The sequence below is a fragment of the Canis lupus genome, chromosome 12, assembly GCF_048164855.1.
Source record: "Canis lupus baileyi chromosome 12, mCanLup2.hap1, whole genome shotgun sequence".
NCBI classification, from domain to species: Eukaryota; Metazoa; Chordata; class Mammalia; order Carnivora; family Canidae; genus Canis; species Canis lupus.
The window spans coordinates 50149556-50167947 of record NC_132849.1 but is presented as its reverse complement, the minus strand read 5'-3'; the positions used below and the strand labels follow the sequence as shown (position 1 = coordinate 50167947).

Genomic DNA, 18392 nt, shown 5'->3' with positions numbered 1-18392 from the left:
TTGAGCTCATGAAACAAATCAGAATTATCTAAGCCAGGGGATTCCAATTAGTCAAGTTTAAGAGATGATTAGTTGAAACTAGTTACTGATGGCCACACTCTTAAAAAAATCATTTTTAAATAACTTCCCCTAGTGCTTGCACAAGAGCTGTCATTTATTCCTCCTACAGCACCATTTGTCGGTGATACATTAATAAATATTACCAATTCTGTGTTGAAATAAGTTTGGAAGATAATACTGCTCTAAGTCATCTTTCAAAAATGTCGAGGAATGACAATGTACGTTTCATATAATATATACTGCCTTGATGTACTTATTTTTCATTTCTTCCTTTAAAGTTTCTTTTTTAGATTTTTTTAAAAATATTTATTTATTTATTTCTCTCTTCATGACAGAGAGAGAGAGAAAGGCAGAGACACAGGCAGAGGGAGAAGCAGGCTCCACACAGGGAGCCCAACATGGGACTCGATCCTGGGTCTCCAGGATCACACCCCGGGCTGAAGGCGGCGCTAAACCGCTGGGCTACTGGGGCTGCCCTCTTTTTTAGATTTTTGACTGATTTTAGGTTTACATCTCTATGTTATATTTACTTTTCAGGTGCTTATATAAATGTACTTCATTATTTTATCCAAGTTTAAATCATTTCATTTTATTCCCTCTCCCATAACATTCTTGATAAAAACCTATTTAACCTGAACTTAATTTTTAACTTTAAAACTATGAGATTAAATTATAGGAAGAGTTACAATATTGTGTCCTTTGAAAAGAAACCATTATATATTCAAAATAATTGGTAATTCAGTTTAATTTAAGAAAGTATGTTAATAGACAAAATTGATACAGGTCACAAAAACAGTCATAACAATATGTAAAGACAGTAACTTTTTTATTATACTAAAGACAATAGAAACCAAAAAAAAAGAAAAATTGAGTAGTCACAATTTAAAAGACTGTTCCCTTCTAAAAACTATAAGCTCTCAAGCTGAAAAAAAAAAGACATATACCAAGTATGTAAGAAAAGTTACGCTTAAACTTTAAAAAGTCACCATTAGGTGTGTGGTTACTTGTTAGAGCAGTATTTCTAGGTACATAATTTTATTGATTGGATCCTAAAGTCAAACAGTAAAGATAAGGTAAGATTTTTTTTTTGTCCTTGGTAAAAAGTTTATAACACTCTTAGATTCAAAACTAAAGTCTTTAGTTATGTGTTTCTTATATAATGTTTCATGTAATGTTCACTTGATCTAGATATGTGTGTTACAATCCCTTGATCACAGCTTCAGTAATACTCCAGCAAAAAGTGAGCAAAAAACAAATCCTTAAAGAAACAGTTCTAAATTATATTCACCTCAGTTTAATTATATGAGCTTTTTAATGTGTAAATACTTTGTATAATTTACACTCTCCATAATAAAACTGGTTTATACTATAAATACTACCAAAAGAAAATAGATCAAAAGTTTCCATCGTAAGAATGGAATGAATGAAATAAACATTTAAAAATTAAATGGCTCAATTGGTAAATAAAGAAATATTAAACTTTTCATTCTATTTCCTATGAATCATTTCACAGTCATAGCTTAGAGACACTAAAGTTTGCTCTTAAGGATCTGAACGTTTATTTCCTTAAAAAAATAATACTGATTCTCCAAAAAGACCCTCATACTACTTATCCAGTAATATTCAAGCATTTGCAATGGCAAATTATTAGCAGGAACATTGAAGTATGCAAAAATATGAAGTAAATCAAGCTCTTGGTATTTCCAGGTGAAAAATCTGAGTACTTCAACGACGTACTTGTCCGTATTCATCTGCTTGCAACTTCCCCAAAATGTCATCAAGTGACTAGTTGTTAAGGCCAATGCCTTTTATTTTTAGACATCAGAAAACATAAACACACTTTCAAACACTTCAATACAAGATAACAGAAAATAATTACGTTCTATTTATATTCTCATCAAAACTCTAAAATTCAAATGGTATTCTTTAGAGAGCATGTTATAAAGCAGAGGTCCTCAGAGATGATGATATACAGCAGTTGTCTGCAAACATTTTTGCTCCTATCCCCTAAAATAATTTTGACAAATAAGTGATGTCTGTGCATATTTAAACTATATGAAAATTTTCATCCTAAGTTTCAGTTACAAAATATACAATTTCTACCATATCATAAATAATGATTTTTTTAAAATAAAATCTAGGGGCACCTGGTTGGCTCAGTTGGTTAAGCGTCTGACTCTCTTTCACCTCAGGTCACGATCTCATTGGTCCTGAAATCAAGCCCTGCATTGGGCTCTGCGCTCAGCGGGGAGTCTGCATCCCCTCTCTGTCTCCCTCTGCACCCTCCCCACAGCTCATGCTGTCTGTCTGTCTCTCTCTGAAAGATATAAATAAGTCTTTAAAACATTTTTTAATTAAAATATAAAATCTAAATTGGTCTTTCAAGTGTATCCTGTATACTAATACCACACTGAATGGATACCTACCAAAGTCTAAAATAAAATAGTTAAAGCAATTTGTGTTTCCTTGTATTTGTATTTCCTTTCTACTTTCTCCACAGAATTTTATTCTACTTTGAATCTTGAAAATCTTTTCTTGATCGCCAAGGTTTCTTTGAGGAAAATTTACAAACAAAAAGCACATAAACACTTATATTGAAACTACCTTTAGTTTTCTTTGACCATAAGGCCCCCAGTTTTTTTAATCATCAGGATTGAGTTATCATTACAACTATTATGAGCACATAATTGATCAAATGACAAATAAATTATAAATGTTGACATAAAATTACTGAAAATAAAAGGCAGAGTTTAATTGGAAAAATATCTCTTAATGGAATAAATTGGGGGGAGTAGTGTTTATGAAGCCTTCATTTAAAAAACTGTTGATCTGGGAAATGAACAAGGGGTGGTGGAAAGGGAGGTGGGTGGGAAGTGGGGGTGACTGGGTGACGGGCACTGAGGGGGGCACTTGATGGGATGAGCACTGGGTGTTAGGCTATATGTTGGCAAATAGAACTCCAATTTAAAAAAAAAAAACTGTTGAACTGTCCCTTTGTTTGGCTCTCTGGAGATTTTACTTTTCCAAGAAATTCACGTTAGAAGATTCAGGTGAGATAAGAGGTATGCCTTCCTTCTGTAAAGTTAGGAGAATGGCAAAGTGAAGTGAGGAATGGGAACAGAAAATGCCAACTGACCCCCTGTGGCATTTTTGGTAGGTCAATTTAAGGATTTACAAAGGGATTTTTATAAAAACTTTTCTGTGCCCCACCCCCCATATCCCTATCACAATTTGAATACCACTCCTCTAAGATCCCTAGGGACAGTGTTGTTAACTTGAGCTAAGAAAAAGTACTTTTCCTGAGTTATTCCTTTGGTCAAAGAACTGATTTTGAATGTTTCTTGGATGGTACATGTTACATGTTGAAATCTGCTTTTGACCATTTGGCTGGCCAGCATAAAGTATGTGTCATCTGAGCTATCCCCTCACTAATCAGCCAACTCCTTCCATACATGTACAGATTCTGAACTAAGAAAGCCCATATTAAGGAATCAGCACAATAGTTCCATCTGTTAATAACTCAATTAGCATATACTGCTATGGAAAAGCACTAGAGAAAGAAGTAGTTCGGCAGCTTTTAACATGTAAATATTAAATGAGCAAAACAGTCTAGTAAAACATTTTAAAAGAACACTGAAAAAAAGTAAACACTGTATTACTATTGCTCATCTTAAAATGTAATGAATAGGGCCCTTATCCATGGAATGTCCTAAAATGTTTGGTTCATTTGTACTACCTAGGATGGCTCAAAGAAGAAAACCTTCCAGAAAGGATATGTTTGGCATTCAATCTCTGTAGATATGAGTTGACCCTATCCTGGAATGCCAGTGTGGCTTCACATCCACAAGCATCTTCTGTGGAGATGAGTCTTCGTGCTTCTTCAATGGCTGATGACGACAGTACACAAAATGTTATAGCTCGTTAGAAATCATAGCAAACCAGGAAATCTACAATTCAGTCCTTCCATTTGTAAGACTTAAATGCATTTTCCAGGAGGTAAAAGGATATAAGAGCACATAGAGGAAAAAATACTTTGGAATATTAATGTCAGAAGAAATTGAATTAGTTGTTGGGAATTGTCAAACCTAGCTGTTGATTATAGTAGAGTTCATTACATTCACTATACTTTTGTGACTGTTGGAAACCTTTCAATGATATAAATATGTAAAAAGTTGATGTAGGGAAGCCAAGAACACAGAGCTAAGATAATTAATCTTATTATGATACCATGTCCTCATTAAGAAATGAAAATGAGAACAATTCTCTCTTTGGCCAAAATATTTCAAGAATTAAAATCAGATAATTCCTGATTTTTTTTATACAGACTCTTATTCTATTGAATGGTCTGAACTGAAAGTTCCATAAATACTTTGGAAGTAAAAATTCAGGTTTGTATCCTCATTTAAGTAAAGAACCTGGGAGAATGATAACGCTAACTCCTAGTTCTTTCTGAAATACAGTGAGGCAGCTATTCCTACTCACTATCGTAGCCCCTAAAGTTGCCTAATAGAAATAAGAGTAACTTCCCAGGTCTGAAGACTGATGAATAATCTTCCAATTGAGCATTACCATCATCTGAGGACAGAGAATGGTCCTTCACTGCTATGTTTTCTCCCACATTCTACAAAGGATATAGGGCTAACGTGACCATAAATTCACTTGATTAAATATAATCTATCCAAATTCTGTTGACTTTTAGGAACAGCTCCTTAAAACTCTCCAGCAACTTCCCATTTTCCTTTTTTTTTTTTTTTTTTTTTTTTTTAAGATTTACACAGAGAAAGGCAGAGACACAGGCAGAGGAAGAAGCAGGCTCCATGCAGGGAGCCCGATGCGGGACTGGATCCCAGGACTCCAGGATCATGCCCTGGGCCGAAGGCAGGTGCTAAACCACTGAGCCACCCAGGGATCCCCAACTTCCCATTTTCCATAGAACAAAATACAAATTCCTTTCCCTCCCCACAGATCAGGATGACGTGGCCCCTGCCTCACCATGTTGGCACCACACTTCCCTGGGCTGCTGGTGCTTCCCTCACACTGGGCTGCCTCCCCCCCCCTCTCCCCCTGAAGTCACCACACAAGCCTCTGCACCGCCCTCCCTCCTTCTGCCAGCACCTCAATCCCAACCTAACTACAGCTGGTCCTCGGGTTTCAGAGGTCACTTCCTCAGAGAGACACTCCCAACCCGAAGCAAGTTCCCTAACCCCCACTGTCCCCACTGTCTCAGGACCCTGTTCTTTTCACATGGCTCTTCATTCATAAATTGCTATTTCCTTGTCTTTTCCCCTTAGACTGTTATCAAAGACCATATCCGTTTTGTTTGCGATTATATACCTAGTGCCTAAAACATAGTAGATGGTCTGTTTACTGAATGGCTGATAGAATGGTTGAAGGAACACACAAGTAACCCCAACACAAGGTGTCCTGGGCTGAAAGAGGACAGAGCCCAATGGAAGGGAAAGGGGAACTCTGGAAGAGAGGTAAGATTGAACTATGCCTGGGAATTAAAGAAATACATACAAACACTATTTTGTAGCATTTGACTCACACAAAGTAATTTAGAGAACACTTAGGCAAGTGATAAAGCATAATAAAAATAAACACTAATTAATAAAGCTACTACATAACTTAAGAATTAAAATATTATGAATACTGTTGCAGAGACATCATTTAAGTAAAAGTAGAAACACTAGAAGACATTTGCAACACACAGGACAACAAAGAATTTATATGCAGAAATGTGAAGGATTCTTTTGAGTCAGTAATAAAAATACAAATAACCCAATAGAAAAGTAAGTGCATAAGTGTCATTTCCCAATAAAAATTTCAAATGACCAATAAATACAGGAAGAGGAGCTGAACCTCTCGAGGAGCCAGAAAATGAAAAAATGAAGACCACGGGGAGACACTTTTTTGCCTCCACTAGACTGGCAAAAATTGAATCCAACAAAACCCAATGTTGGCAAGGATTGTTGTCCTTAGATTTTGACAAGTAAGAGTGGTGAGGGAAAGGGGTCCCAGCAAAGGGTGGAAACGGGCAGGGCACGTTCCTGGAATATCTGCTCATCCACGTAATGTGGACAGCAGAGGCAAAAGAAATGAATGGGTGAAGAAGAGAGGTTACCAGGAGCGGGGAGAGAAGGGAACAGGTTCAGAGTTTCAGTTTCGGATGATTGAGTTCTGCAGATGGACAACAGAACCATCACATAACTGTAGAAATGCACATAACACAGCTGAACTATACACTTAAAAATAGTTAAAATGCGAAATTGTGCATTATGTGGATCTACTGCCACCACCACCACAACAAAAAAATCCAACTTAGGAAAAGACTTTGATTAGAAAGAAACACAAAGAGAGAGGAAGGAATCACAAGGGAAGAATGGCTGGGAAGACAGCCGAGGGCCTCCAGAAGACTTGGGCCAGAGTAAAGCTTCCTCCTAGAAGATGATCCTTCCAAACAAAACAGGCTACAAGGAACAGCCTTTACCTGAACACGTCTTGTCGTCTTCATTCAAGATGTAGCCGGGGTAACAGTCGCAGTGATAGGCGGCCACCCCATCATCCACGCAAATGTGCTGGCAACCGTGAGAGCCCTGAGCACACTTGCTGCGAACTGCCCGAGAGCAGGGCAGGAGAGAAAACATTCCCAGGTTACAATGCGAAAGTAAACATGGATTTCTGAGAGACAAAAGCTTTGGTTTGGTTGCAACAGATGCTTAGAATGAACCCTTTAGTTGTCAGCTTTCAGGAGAAAACCTGTCTTCCTTGCCTACATCCCACATCACTCCCTTTACTGCCTCCCCCCTTGCCTACTCATTTCCTGCCAATATCTGGGAGCCCCTCCCCTTTTTCTCCTGCCTGGAGTATTGGGGCTGCACTGAGACTTGATTATATCCCAGAACTTACCTTTGGCTTCTCCCAATGCCCATAAATGCCTCCAACATCTCCAGCTACACAGGGATTATTTTCACCATCACCAAAAATAACATATTAGCGACCCACTTGCACAGGGAACTAACTTTGATGCTCACATAAATTTGCTGCTGTGATGACCAAGGGCCTGCCCTTGATAGCATACAAAGTGGGCCCTCCCTTACTGTCTGCCCCTCTCCCAGGCTAGTCTCTGCTTTCTCAAGATGTTCATTCTTTTCTGTGCCCAGCCTGTAAATTGCTCAGAGGCAGAAAATGTGCTTCCCTACATCCCCACAGTGCTTTGCACAGTCCTGGGAACCAAATAGTTGCTCAGTACTCTTTAATTGATTTTTTTTTTAAAGGGAATTGGTGATGTGCCATTTCCCTTCGTCTCTCTTGAAAAGGTCACATAATATCCCTCCTTGAGAAACCTGGAGCATATACATAAAAATCTTTAAAAAGTTTGACGAGGCCAAAATTTTAAACACCGTCTTAAATGGTAGGAATTCTCAGAAGTGTTTTCACATTACAAATGCCCCCCTGTTCTGCCAGTGAGCTTAAATCAAATTAATGAGGATTAGCCAAGTCATAAGGCTCAGATTCACAGAAGATTGATCATCTAGAAACTGTCAGGGAAGAACTTACTTCCAACTTACTGGAAGACCTGTGTGGGTCTAACTCAGTCATTGACAAAGTCTCCTTTACTAAAAGGATCCAGCTTTAAGATTAACACTACAGAAAAGTTCCAGGCCAAGTTTTAATTGGAAAAAGATCAGTTCAGCCTATCACACCAAACAGTTACTGTCCAACTGACTTCCTCTAAAGCTCCCATTTGCTTTACAAGTCCCCAGTGGACGGAGCCATAAAATTTTCCTGGATAAGGATTCTACATTCAATGAGTGTTTCTCATAGCCCTCACTCCCTACCCATTTCTAAAGTGCGCTGTTTGCAAAATCAAGTGAGCTCACTGCTGTCTGAGCAATGCATGTGTTAGTCTATAAGTGTGGTGGAAGGTCTAAAGCCCGATTCTTTCAAATATCTTCAAGAATCTCTTCCTGTGTGAATCGCAAGTTGGTTTCACTGCCACAGAAAGTGCCAGCTATGAAAGAATTTGTAGAGTGATCTTACCCGAACATGTTTTATTATCTGCATTCAGAGTATAGCCCTCGTAGCATTCACAGTGATGGGACCCAGCTCTGTCATTCACACAAACGTGCTGGCAGCCATGTGTACCAAAAGCGCACTGGTCTTGAGCTGCCAAACAAAAGTCCAGAAGAAAAGAAATTAAAAATGGAAAAGTCTTTTCTTACCCGTATGTAGAAATCTTCTTACCTGTAGCTAGAAATCGATAAGAAGCAAATCTATTGGAAACCTTCCACAGCCATCCGTACTATCGGTTCACATTGGAAGTTAGTGGAGTTGAATAAAATCCTATGCGCACAGTCCTTATTCTTTTTCCTTTCCCAACTGCTTTGTCTTTTTTTTAAAGGTCTTATTTATTTGTCAGAGAGACAGAGAGAACACAAGCAGAGGGAGCAGATGGCAGAGGGAGAAGCATACTCCACAGAGCAAGGAACCTGATGCAGGACTCAATCCCAGGACCCTGGAATCATGCCCTGAGCTAAAGGCAAATGCTCAACCACTGAGCCATCCAGGCGCCCCAGAGCGTTCTTTGATTTTATTTTATTTTTTCATTCTCTCATTGTAATTCACTAAACTGTCTTTAGCATTTGGAAAGCACTGCCAGGGCGAGGTACAGAGAATGGAATGCACAACACACTCCCCCATGTGGGCCATGATACAGACATAACACACTGCCATTTCTGACTTTTCTAGGAAGGCTCGGAAATTGCAAATGCCCAAGAGAGAAAAACCAAGTACCTTGTCAGCATGACCTACCCTCCAATACTGGCTAGGTAGGTATGCAGAGAGGGAGGTAGCAAAAATAAAGCCTTCTCCCCCACTTACCTGAGCATGTCTTCTTGTCTTCATTCAAGGTATAGCCTTCATAGCACTCACAATGATAAGAGCCAGTCCTGTCGTTCACACAGATGTGTTCGCATCCATGAGTATTAAGGGCACACTTATCAATAGCTATCAAAAGATCATCAGAACAAAGGTGAATGCATGGAAAACGTGGCAAATTAATTAAGAGTACTACACACACACACACACATCTCATACTACCTAAACAAGGTTGCTTAGCACAACAGAAAAGCCCCAGGACAGGAGGTTGGGAACTGATTTCTGTGCTGGCTCTTTCACTAACAGACCCCATGACATGGGTAAGTCTTCCTTCCCTGGCTCTCAATTACATCATCTGTAAAAATTAGTAGTTTCCTTCCTCTCAGAAACTTTTTCTGAGGATTTAAACCAAAATGGCCCTAATTCCCATCTTTACTGATCGTGTGTGTATATTCACATACCAGATAAATAAGAACCTGTCTAAACTTTCTTCTGTGCCTAAATCCAATGAGCAGCTGTGGTCACAGAGACAAAGGGGCAGCTTGTATTTAATCAAGTAAAATCCAGGACAAGTTCCAAATCCTCAAAAGGACCAAGTTTTGACTCCCTTCCTTACTAACCCATTTCCCTACTAACCCTGTTCTCTAAAACTAATTATAAGAACTATAAATAAGCTGATTCATGTATTACCTCACTTCTCTCCAATAGTTTTGGAGGAAAAACACTGATAAGCAACAGGGAACCCACTAAAGAGCAATTAGGAGAAAAGCAGAAGGCCGGTCCATGGCCAGGATAGAAGGTCCCCAGACAAGCCCCAGCCAGGCACTCTCCCTGAAGCGGGCCTCACCTGAACATGTCTTCATATCAGCGTTCAAGGAGTATCCTTGGCTACACTCACAGTGGTGCTTGCCGTCCCCATCACTGACACACACGTGCTGGCACTGGTGTGTGCCAAGTGCGCACGGGTCCGAAGCTGTGCATGGGAAGTTTACAGGAATCAGTATGGAAACATCAAAAACATTCCAGACACTTTCTTCCATGTCAAAAAAGACCTCGCTCTCTGGTTCCTTTTCAATTATAGGGCACTCTAAAAACTGCCTGTTTGTTTTCTGCCTCTGGCTCACTGGAAATACCACTCTCACATTAATCATGTTACTAGTTTAAAATTATAGATCTCGTTGTCAGCTTTCTCAAAGAAAAAGGAAATTTTGAATTTGGAGCTGAAGCCAACACTTACAGGGATCAGACAACTTGATATTTTATTCAGTGTATCCACGTAGCCCAGGAAGAAGGCTTCTACTTCCCAACTCAAGACCTGGGGAGAACTACAACATACTTCTTGAAGATCTATGAGCTAGTTGTCCTGTTGCAGCCAGAATCTGCTTTCCAAGGGCTCTACAGTTTGGGTCAGAACAGAATTCACACACAGGTAGGCCTCTTAGCCTGGAACTCACTCATTCTTGGACGAGTTACAGATGTGAAGATGTGAACATGTAAACGATGGAGGGCAAGGCAGGTAACTGCCTTCTGAATGAGCAGCACGGATGCATGAGCCTAAACGTCCACGTAGGCAGCCTCACAGCCACTAACGTCTACAAGGTGAATGGGCTCCCATGCTCAACACAAGCAGGTAAAAAGAAAAGGAAGAATGGAATAAATGAGATTATGTCAGCTAGGCTGCATCCCCATCTTTTCACTCTTGGAGGTGTTTATATCTTGTTGGATTTTTTTTTTTCCTAGTGACATGTTTTGAAAGAAAAATCAATGAATTTAGTCATTTCTGAGAAACCAAGGAGGCCTGTTGGAGGAGGCTGGCACTCCTGGGCAGGTAACCCAGCCTCGACTGTTTTGGCAACAGGTCAAGGCTAATATTTTCCCAAAGAAGGGCCTTTTCATGGAGCGATCTTTCCAACCCGTTGACTACAACAAGCTGCCCCTCAGTCTTTTTTCCATAGAGAGGACATTTTTTCCCCCAGAACAAGCAGGTCTTTTGTACCAGAAGGAAAAGATCACCACTCACCACTTGCTACTTTATGGCCTGCAAGCCCAACCCCAGGTGCTAGCTTTGAGACCCAACTCTGCCACAGGCCAGTGTCTTTATGGAAAAGCTCTCACCCGCAAGCACAGGGGGTTTTCCTGGGTGAAAGAAAGCCATGTTCTTTTGAGAAACCAATGAATACCAAGTAGATGCCACCAAAGCCAAGGACAGCTTGTGAAGGCCCAGTGTCCTGGGACAGGAAAGACAAGGGGCCACCAGCCAGGTCTGGCTGAGTTGAGGCCAAACTTTGCTCCAGACCAAGACTTCATCTCCCATTTCCTGACAAACTAGGGTGATTGCTGAGCTCCACAGTGATTTCAATATAAAGTCTTGTTGAAATTCACAATTGTAATTACGGATTCACTTGTGTGTCTCATCACCATCCCCAGACTACTGCTTGAAAGTAGGGAGGTACCTTTGTCTTTGTAAAGATACCTTTATCCTTGTGTCATCAGTGATCCACTAATATGTATCAAATAAAGAGATGGGGAGTAGGTGATACAGCAAAAGGTATTACATTTAAAAATTCACCTGAACTAGAAATTTGCCCACACCTGTTTGGATAATTCCACAGATGGCTTTGAAACACTGTATCTCTAAATGATAAAAAATAAATAAAGCATGAATATAGATAGAAAGACAGACATATAGACAGATAGATGGATGCAAAGAAAAAGAGAAACTTAAAAGTAAAAAAATATGTTTCATACATTCATAATTCTGATCTAAAAATAGAGCCCAGCAGTAAATGGATTCATATTCATGGATTTGACCGATACATGCTAAATGAATTAAATTAGTTCCAATTAAATTAGCATGCTCATTCTCAAACTCCATCCTAAAGGAAAAAAGACAGAAGGACAGTAACAATCTTTTTTTTTTTTTTTTTAAATCTGCTTCTGGCTACCGCACAAGTGGAATGAAATCCCACCCCCCCCCACCCCTGGTTCTTAATCCTGTCCCTCCACAAAGAATTATCAGATGAAGAGCAGAATCTGAAAACTAAGAGTACCTAGAGAATAAGCAAAACCCTGACAGTTACACTGGAACACCAACTGATCCTTCCATGGGCAGACAGATGCTGCTCCCTGTCTTCTGCAGGAAAACAAGCAGAGTTCTGTTAAAATCCTGAGATGGTAAAGCTAAAGAAAATATCTAGGAAAAATGGAGTTGTGGGCAGAGAGGAGAAAAGAGGTGTCTTGAGTTTTTCATTTTTATTTTTTTCTGAGCTCATCAGGGAACAGCAGGATCATTTATTCTGGATATTTCCAGACCTTCACATTTCTAATGCAAACATGAAGATTTTTATGAGCAAACCAAGTTACATATAAAGCAACTCTATATTCCTAAACCAACAAAGTGTGTTTAAGTTGGGAAAAAACACAAGGAAAGCACTGCTTATATTTCAGTTTTCCATAAAGTTTCCACCAAAAAATAAATAAATAAATAGATCTTTTTTTCTTTGGATACACAACATCTGAATATAACATCCTTTCTAGTTGAGAGCAAAGACTTACCACAAAAGGTTTCCTGGAATCTAGAGGAAAGTTTCTCAATGACCCCATAGGTCTCCACGTAGAAAACATGCTCATCTAGTGGCTCACTGGCAATTATCTTGAGGGACTCCATGTCTGCCCGGTCCACGCCCACAGCATACAGCTCAATACCAGATGCCCGGGCCCGAGCCGCCACCTCGTTCACCTGGTCCTGGGGCCTCCCGTCTGTCACAATGATGGCCACCTTAGGGATGTTGGAAGTGGGCCCCCGAGCACCTGCCTCCTCGGTGAAGGCCTCATCCATGGCTGTCTGGATAGCCAGGCCTGACATGGTGCCTGTAGACAAGGGTGTGATCCGGGCCACGGCCTGCTTCAGGGACTGCTTATCCGAGTAGGTCTGCAGATGGAACTCAATCTTCACAGTGCTAGCATAGTTCACCACTGCCACCCGTGTGTCCGCCGCCCCAATGTCCAGAGTGTCAATTATCTGGGAGACAAAGGTTTTCACCTTGGTGAACTCCAGGGGCCGCACACTGCGAGAACTATCGATGATGAACACCAAATCCAACGGCCTGCTCTTGCAAACACCTGCAGAGAAAGATGTGGGCAACAAGCATGGCTGAGCAATGATGGGATCCCAATCAGAGACAGGGCAATCCTCGGAGAGCCCTGGGGTTGGAGGCGCTACTATCTGTTCTCGTCCCCAAGACCATCCTCCCTTTAGAGGTTGAAAGCACCAAGGTCTTCCAAATTCCCTATGAGAATTCACAGAAGAGGTGAAGTTCCTCCAAATATCTCCCTACAGGCTGGCTGAACCCCAAACTTCCACCTACAACCTCATCCCTCTGCTTCAGGTATAGCTCCCAAGGTTCCTCTTGACTCCCAAGGTTTCCAGACCTTTCTTGGGCACCTGGGCCATGGGACCATGGGACAGGGTAATGGAACAGTGTCCCTAAATGGCGTGAAAGGTGAACTCAGGACAGCCTCGCTGCCCTGCCCAGGCCTCACAGATACCTCAGGCAATGGCTGCATCAGAGACAAGCACACTGGTGCTTTCCTGGAGGCTTTCTTCTTCTACTTCACCACCAGCAGGGTAAACACTGCCCCCAGTCAGCACCCTCTCCTTCTCATCATTTATCAGGCTTTAGTGAACCTCGTGAGTCTGAGATACTTAAAAGTGAAAAGAGGAATGACAACTTAATCTGATCCATGTCTGTCATGCTTCCAACTCTGCGTGTGTCTGGTTTTCAGGAGCAGAGATGCCCACTGGTGTCTACCCTCTGCCCCCCCCCCCAAACTCCCGCAGTCATCTCTTCCATTTTTTTCATTCACCAAATACTTTTCTGGGGACATATCATGTATTCAACCCCGGGGCTACAGAAGCAAAGAAGCTTGTATGTTTCCTACTCAAAAGTACCGAGCACCAGGCACGTGGGTGGCACAAGTGGGTTAAGCGTTCGGCTCAGGTCATGATCTCAGAGTCTTGAGATCAAGCCCTGAGTTGGCTCTGTGCTCAGTGCAGAGTCAGCTTGAGATCCTGTGTGTGTGTGTGTGTGTGTGTGTGTGTGTGTGTGTGTGTTCTCTCAAATAAATAAATCTCTGGGGGAAAAAAAAGTACCAAGTACCTTGTAATAACACCACACATCTTTGGGGCTCCTGAGTAGCTCAGTTATTTAAGCGTCTGTCTTTGGCTTGGGTCATGATCCTGGGGTCCTGGGATTGAGCCCCACATCAGGCTCCCTGCTTAGGGGAGGGGAGTCTGCTTCTCCCTCTCCCTTTCTCTCTCTCATTTGAGAAATTTGAGATAGAGTGAGCGAACAGGAGAGCAGAGGGGGTTGGGGGGGAAGGGGAGCAGGGCAGAGGGAGAGGGAAAAGCAGGCTCCCTACTGAGCAGGGAGCCTGACATAGGACTCAACCCCAGGACCCAGAGATCATGACCTGAGCAGAAGGCAGATGCTTAGCCAGCTGAGCCACCCAGATGCCCCTAAATGAAATCTTTAAAAAAAAAAAAAAAAAAAGAAACCACACACGTGCTCGTTTTCATCTCTTCTTTCTTCCCCTTTCCCCCCAGTCTTGTTCTACATTCCTTCTTCTCCTAGCCACCAAAATCAAGTCCAAAAGTCAGGATTGGTTGAGAGAAAAAACAGTAATTAAACATCTTTTCCGAGTCATTCCTCCTCCTCTATACAAACACACACACACACACACACACACACACACACACACACACACACCCCTAATGTCCTAAATGGAAATGTGACTGGTGCTTGGGCATAAAGCATCAACCAGGGTTCTTTCCTTCCAGGATCTGGACGGTGACGCTACTATAAGAAAGCGATTTACTCAGTGACTAAGGGGAAAAGATAGATTCAAAACAAACTCCTGGGCAAGACAGTTTATGACAGAAAAAGCCCTATCTGGAACAGGAATGATGCCTCCATATAGTTTTCTTCTAAAAATGGAAAATTATCCTCTCAGTTTTATCCTGCTTCCTAGAGGTATTCAATTAAGAAAATAAACCATACCCTACTTTCAAGAACATTTTAGAGATCACAGGATACAAATAAAACAACCCTGTGAAGTCAGAGAGGCAGAGGTTGTTTTTAATACCCATTTTATAGGCGAGAAGCCTGAGGTTCTGGAAGGTGTGTGAGCCAGAAAACAGCAGGTCATGGTTTGGACTCCAGGTTTCCTGACTCCCAGCCTAATGGGGCTTTCCACTGAATGGTTGCCTCTCTTTCTGAGGCAATATTTTCCACCACAAAAAAATCAACATTATCTCATGTACCCAGTAAATAAACATCCTGCTTGTTGACTTTGAGCCACCACCTGAAATATGCTGTATGTCATGTATTTAGTTAAGTCAAAAGGAATTAAGTCTTTTTTTTTTTTTAAAACAACTCTCGAATTTCATTTCATCCCTTAATTACCATGAAACAGGAGCAAGGAAGAATAATCATGATGAAAATCCCTCCTGGACATAGATGTAGGTATTTTTACATAATTGGAATAAAAAGAAAAATACATGGTGATACAAAATCCATATTTGACAGTGATTTCACTAATACCCAAATGGTATCCTTACTAATGTCAAGGTTATATTCTCATGGTTAATGTGCAGGATTCCTTCCTTCTCACACGGAATCCTTTATGGGAGGTTACAGGAGGTATGGTAGGCAAAATAAAGCTTCCTCCCCCCAAAGATGTCCAGGTCCTAACCCCCAGAACCTGTAAGTATGTTACTTTACATGGCAAAAAAAGACTGCAGATGTGATTATATTAATGACCTGGAGATAGGGAGTTTATCCTGGATTATTGGGATGGGTCCAGTGTAATTACAGAGGCTTTGAGAAGTGGAAGAGAAAGGCAGGAGAGATCAGAGTGAGGAGATGTGAGGAGGTCCCAACCTGCCCTTGGTGGCTTTGAAAATAGCGAAAAGGCCATGAGTCGAGGAGTGAAGGTAGCCTCTACATGCTGAACCGGGCAAGGAAACAGCCTCCCCAAAATCTTTCCCAAAGGAACACCGTCCTGCTGACACAACTTTAGCCTTTTGAGACTAGTACTGGACTTGTGATCTACAGAACTCGTAGATAATAACTGTGTACTGTTTTTACGTCACTAAGTTTGTGCTAATTGGTTACAGCAGCAATAGAAATCTAATACAGGGCTTCAACAAGGATGGCGGGAAATTCTGTGAGCATCTGCTTACTCCCGATTTGGACCCCCTCTGCAACATCATTGCTTTTGAATCTCACTCCCCTTTACTAGATTGCAGCACTTTGACTCTCAGAAACCAAGAAAGGGAGACTCTGAATTTCCTAAAAGATTTCCATACTTACAATTTTGCTGACTTGATAGTCCTGCTAGAAACAAAAGCCCATAGCAAAGCGTAGCAATTTCCAGTTGCAAAAAGGAGGGAATTTGGGGAAGAGTGAAATATGATGTTTATTAAGGGGTTATCACTCAAGCAAGATCAGTTTGGATTCCAAGCAATGCAGGGCCAGTGCTGCTTTGGGGGAACATGAACAACTGGCGCAGATCCCTCCTCCCTCTCCCAGTCCCGCTCCCAAGGGAGGTGCGTCAGGGCCAGAGGCCAGGTTGCCTTTTAGAAGAAAGGTTTCCCTACACTTGCCAACCCACCCACCCTCTGAATTTAATCCTTGTGAACCGTGATACTCCAGCTCAAAGACAATGCTGTCACCATTTCGGATCCAGCCCGTTGGAGCTGATGCAGCAAAGAATCTTTTGTGCTCTTTCTCAACATTATCCAGGAAGGTGCAGAAGGGCATAGACAAAAGAGACCGACTTGAGTCCCTGGATGAATGAGATTGGAGACCCAGAAAATGGTTTGGTGCAGCCTCTCTTCAGCAAGACCGACACTGGATGTTTTGGTAATGAAGACCAAATTTTACATAAACGATTTCAAGAGCTTGGTAGATGGTAGCAGCAGAAAGATCCTTGTGTAGGATTTTGAAGCCCTGTGTTTTATTCTGGGCTCTGACACTGATTTCCTGAGTCATTTGATAAGCCTCAGTTTATATGCTTTTAGGGGTTGTGTCAGATGAGCTTCTAACTGCTGCTCTAGGAACCTCTGCCAGAGGAACCAACGACTGACCAAAAAGGGCAATGGAATTGTTCATGAAAGATCCAGTGTCTTGGGTGTTTGAGGATCTAAGAGAGTAGGGGTTGGGATTGGGACCCAGTCTGTTCAAACAGAACACCTGGTCAGGGGCGGAAGACGAGGTGGAAACAGGATGGTCACAAGAGAGGTCTGGGGCCATCCAGGGGGCACCTTGGGTTTCCTTCCTGGCTTCCCACCCCCACTCCGTGGTGTGAATTCCAGTCTGAAATTTGGTCCAGATCCTAGACTGGACGGAGACGGTTTGAAGGCTGAGGCCAGAGGAAGGAGGGTCACACACCGACCTGGGGCTATAGATGAAGTGATTCCTGAGAACCGAAGGCAGAGTCCCGGGAAGGGTCTGTTCAGCTGCGCAGTTAGGGGCTGGCACAGGGGGCTGGGAGGCGCAGGTGTTCCCTCGCTGCCTCGTCTTCCAGGGAAAGTGGCTGGAGTTTGAGCTTCAGGCGACCCAAATTCTAGCCCCGACTACGAGTGACCTTGGGCATCCCCCTTCCCTTCTCTGGACCTGTTTCCCCACAGGCTTCTTGGGGGAGGGGATTCTTTCTCCCGCATCGCAGTCTGGCTCAGGCTGGGCTGGACCAAGCACTTGGCGGCTTCAGGGGGCGTCTCCTGCTCGATGCTCCGCTTCCCTACGACCCATCCCTCCCGCCCCCTTTCCTCCCGCCGGCCGCTCCCTCCCAGGCGGGGGGTCCCACTCCCGCCCCCGCCCCCGTACCTGCGCCGCGGGCCCCGCCGGGCTGGCCGGCCCCGGGAAGGGGCGCGCGGGTGGGGGCGGCCGGAGCGGGGCGGCGCCCGGGGCTGCCCCCTGGGCCGCGCGTGCCCAGCCTCCGCCAGCCCGGCCGGGTCAGGGGGCCGGGGGCGGCGGGGGCCGGCGGCGGCAGCAGCAGCAGCAGCGGCCAGAGCAGCAGGAGCAGTCCCGAGAGGTGACGCGGCATAGCGGGCTCCGCGCTCCGGCAGGGGTCGGTCGTCGAAGGTCGGCTCGCGGCAGCAGCCCAGCGCCGAGCCGCGCGCCCTGGCGGCCAATTTAAAGGTCCCGCCGCCCCGCGCCCCGCCCCGCCCCCCCGCGCCCCGCCCCCGCCCCGCCCACATCCCGCCCCGCCCCCCGCCGGAGCGCGGGAGGAGCCACCGGGCGCGGCGCCCGGGGCCCGCGGGAGCCGGTCGGCGCATTCCGGCGGCAGAAACGGAATGTCTGGGGCGAGACGGCGGCGGCGCGGTGCCCGGAGCCCGGAGCCCGGAGCCCGGGCCCGTCTGGGTGGGCTCGGCCGGGCGCCCCTGGCCG

The 18392-nt window shown here is 43.4% G+C and overlaps 1 protein-coding gene across 1 annotated transcript; it reads right to left on the bottom strand.

The window, feature by feature from the left end:
- Positions 1-869: 869 nt before the first annotated feature.
- On the bottom strand, positions 870-18048 carry MATN3 (matrilin 3). The gene is made up of 8 exons (XM_072768943.1): positions 17829-18048; positions 12496-13062; positions 9788-9913; positions 8944-9069; positions 8104-8229; positions 6551-6676; positions 3839-3947; positions 870-1843 (listed from the first exon to the last, which is right to left on the bottom strand). Exons 1-8 carry the CDS (start codon positions 18046-18048, stop codon positions 1786-1788), a joined length of 1458 nt encoding a protein of 485 aa, XP_072625044.1. The 3' UTR covers positions 870-1785.
- Positions 18049-18392: the final 344 nt, after the last annotated feature.

Bases quoted from the DNA above. Each gene is read 5' to 3' on its own strand.
- MATN3 (XM_072768943.1), bottom strand. From the start codon at position 18,048: ATGCCGCGTCACCTCTCGGGACTGCTCCTGCTGCTCTGGCCGCTGCTG. The intron at 9,914-12,495 runs GTAAGTCTTTGC...TCCCATGCACAG, and splicing joins ATTCCAGGAAACCTTTTGTG to CTTCGGACCCGTGCGCACTT. The intron at 6,677-8,103 runs GTAAGATCACTC...GCTCTCGGGCAG, and splicing joins AGATAATAAAACATGTTCGG to TTCGCAGCAAGTGTGCTCAG.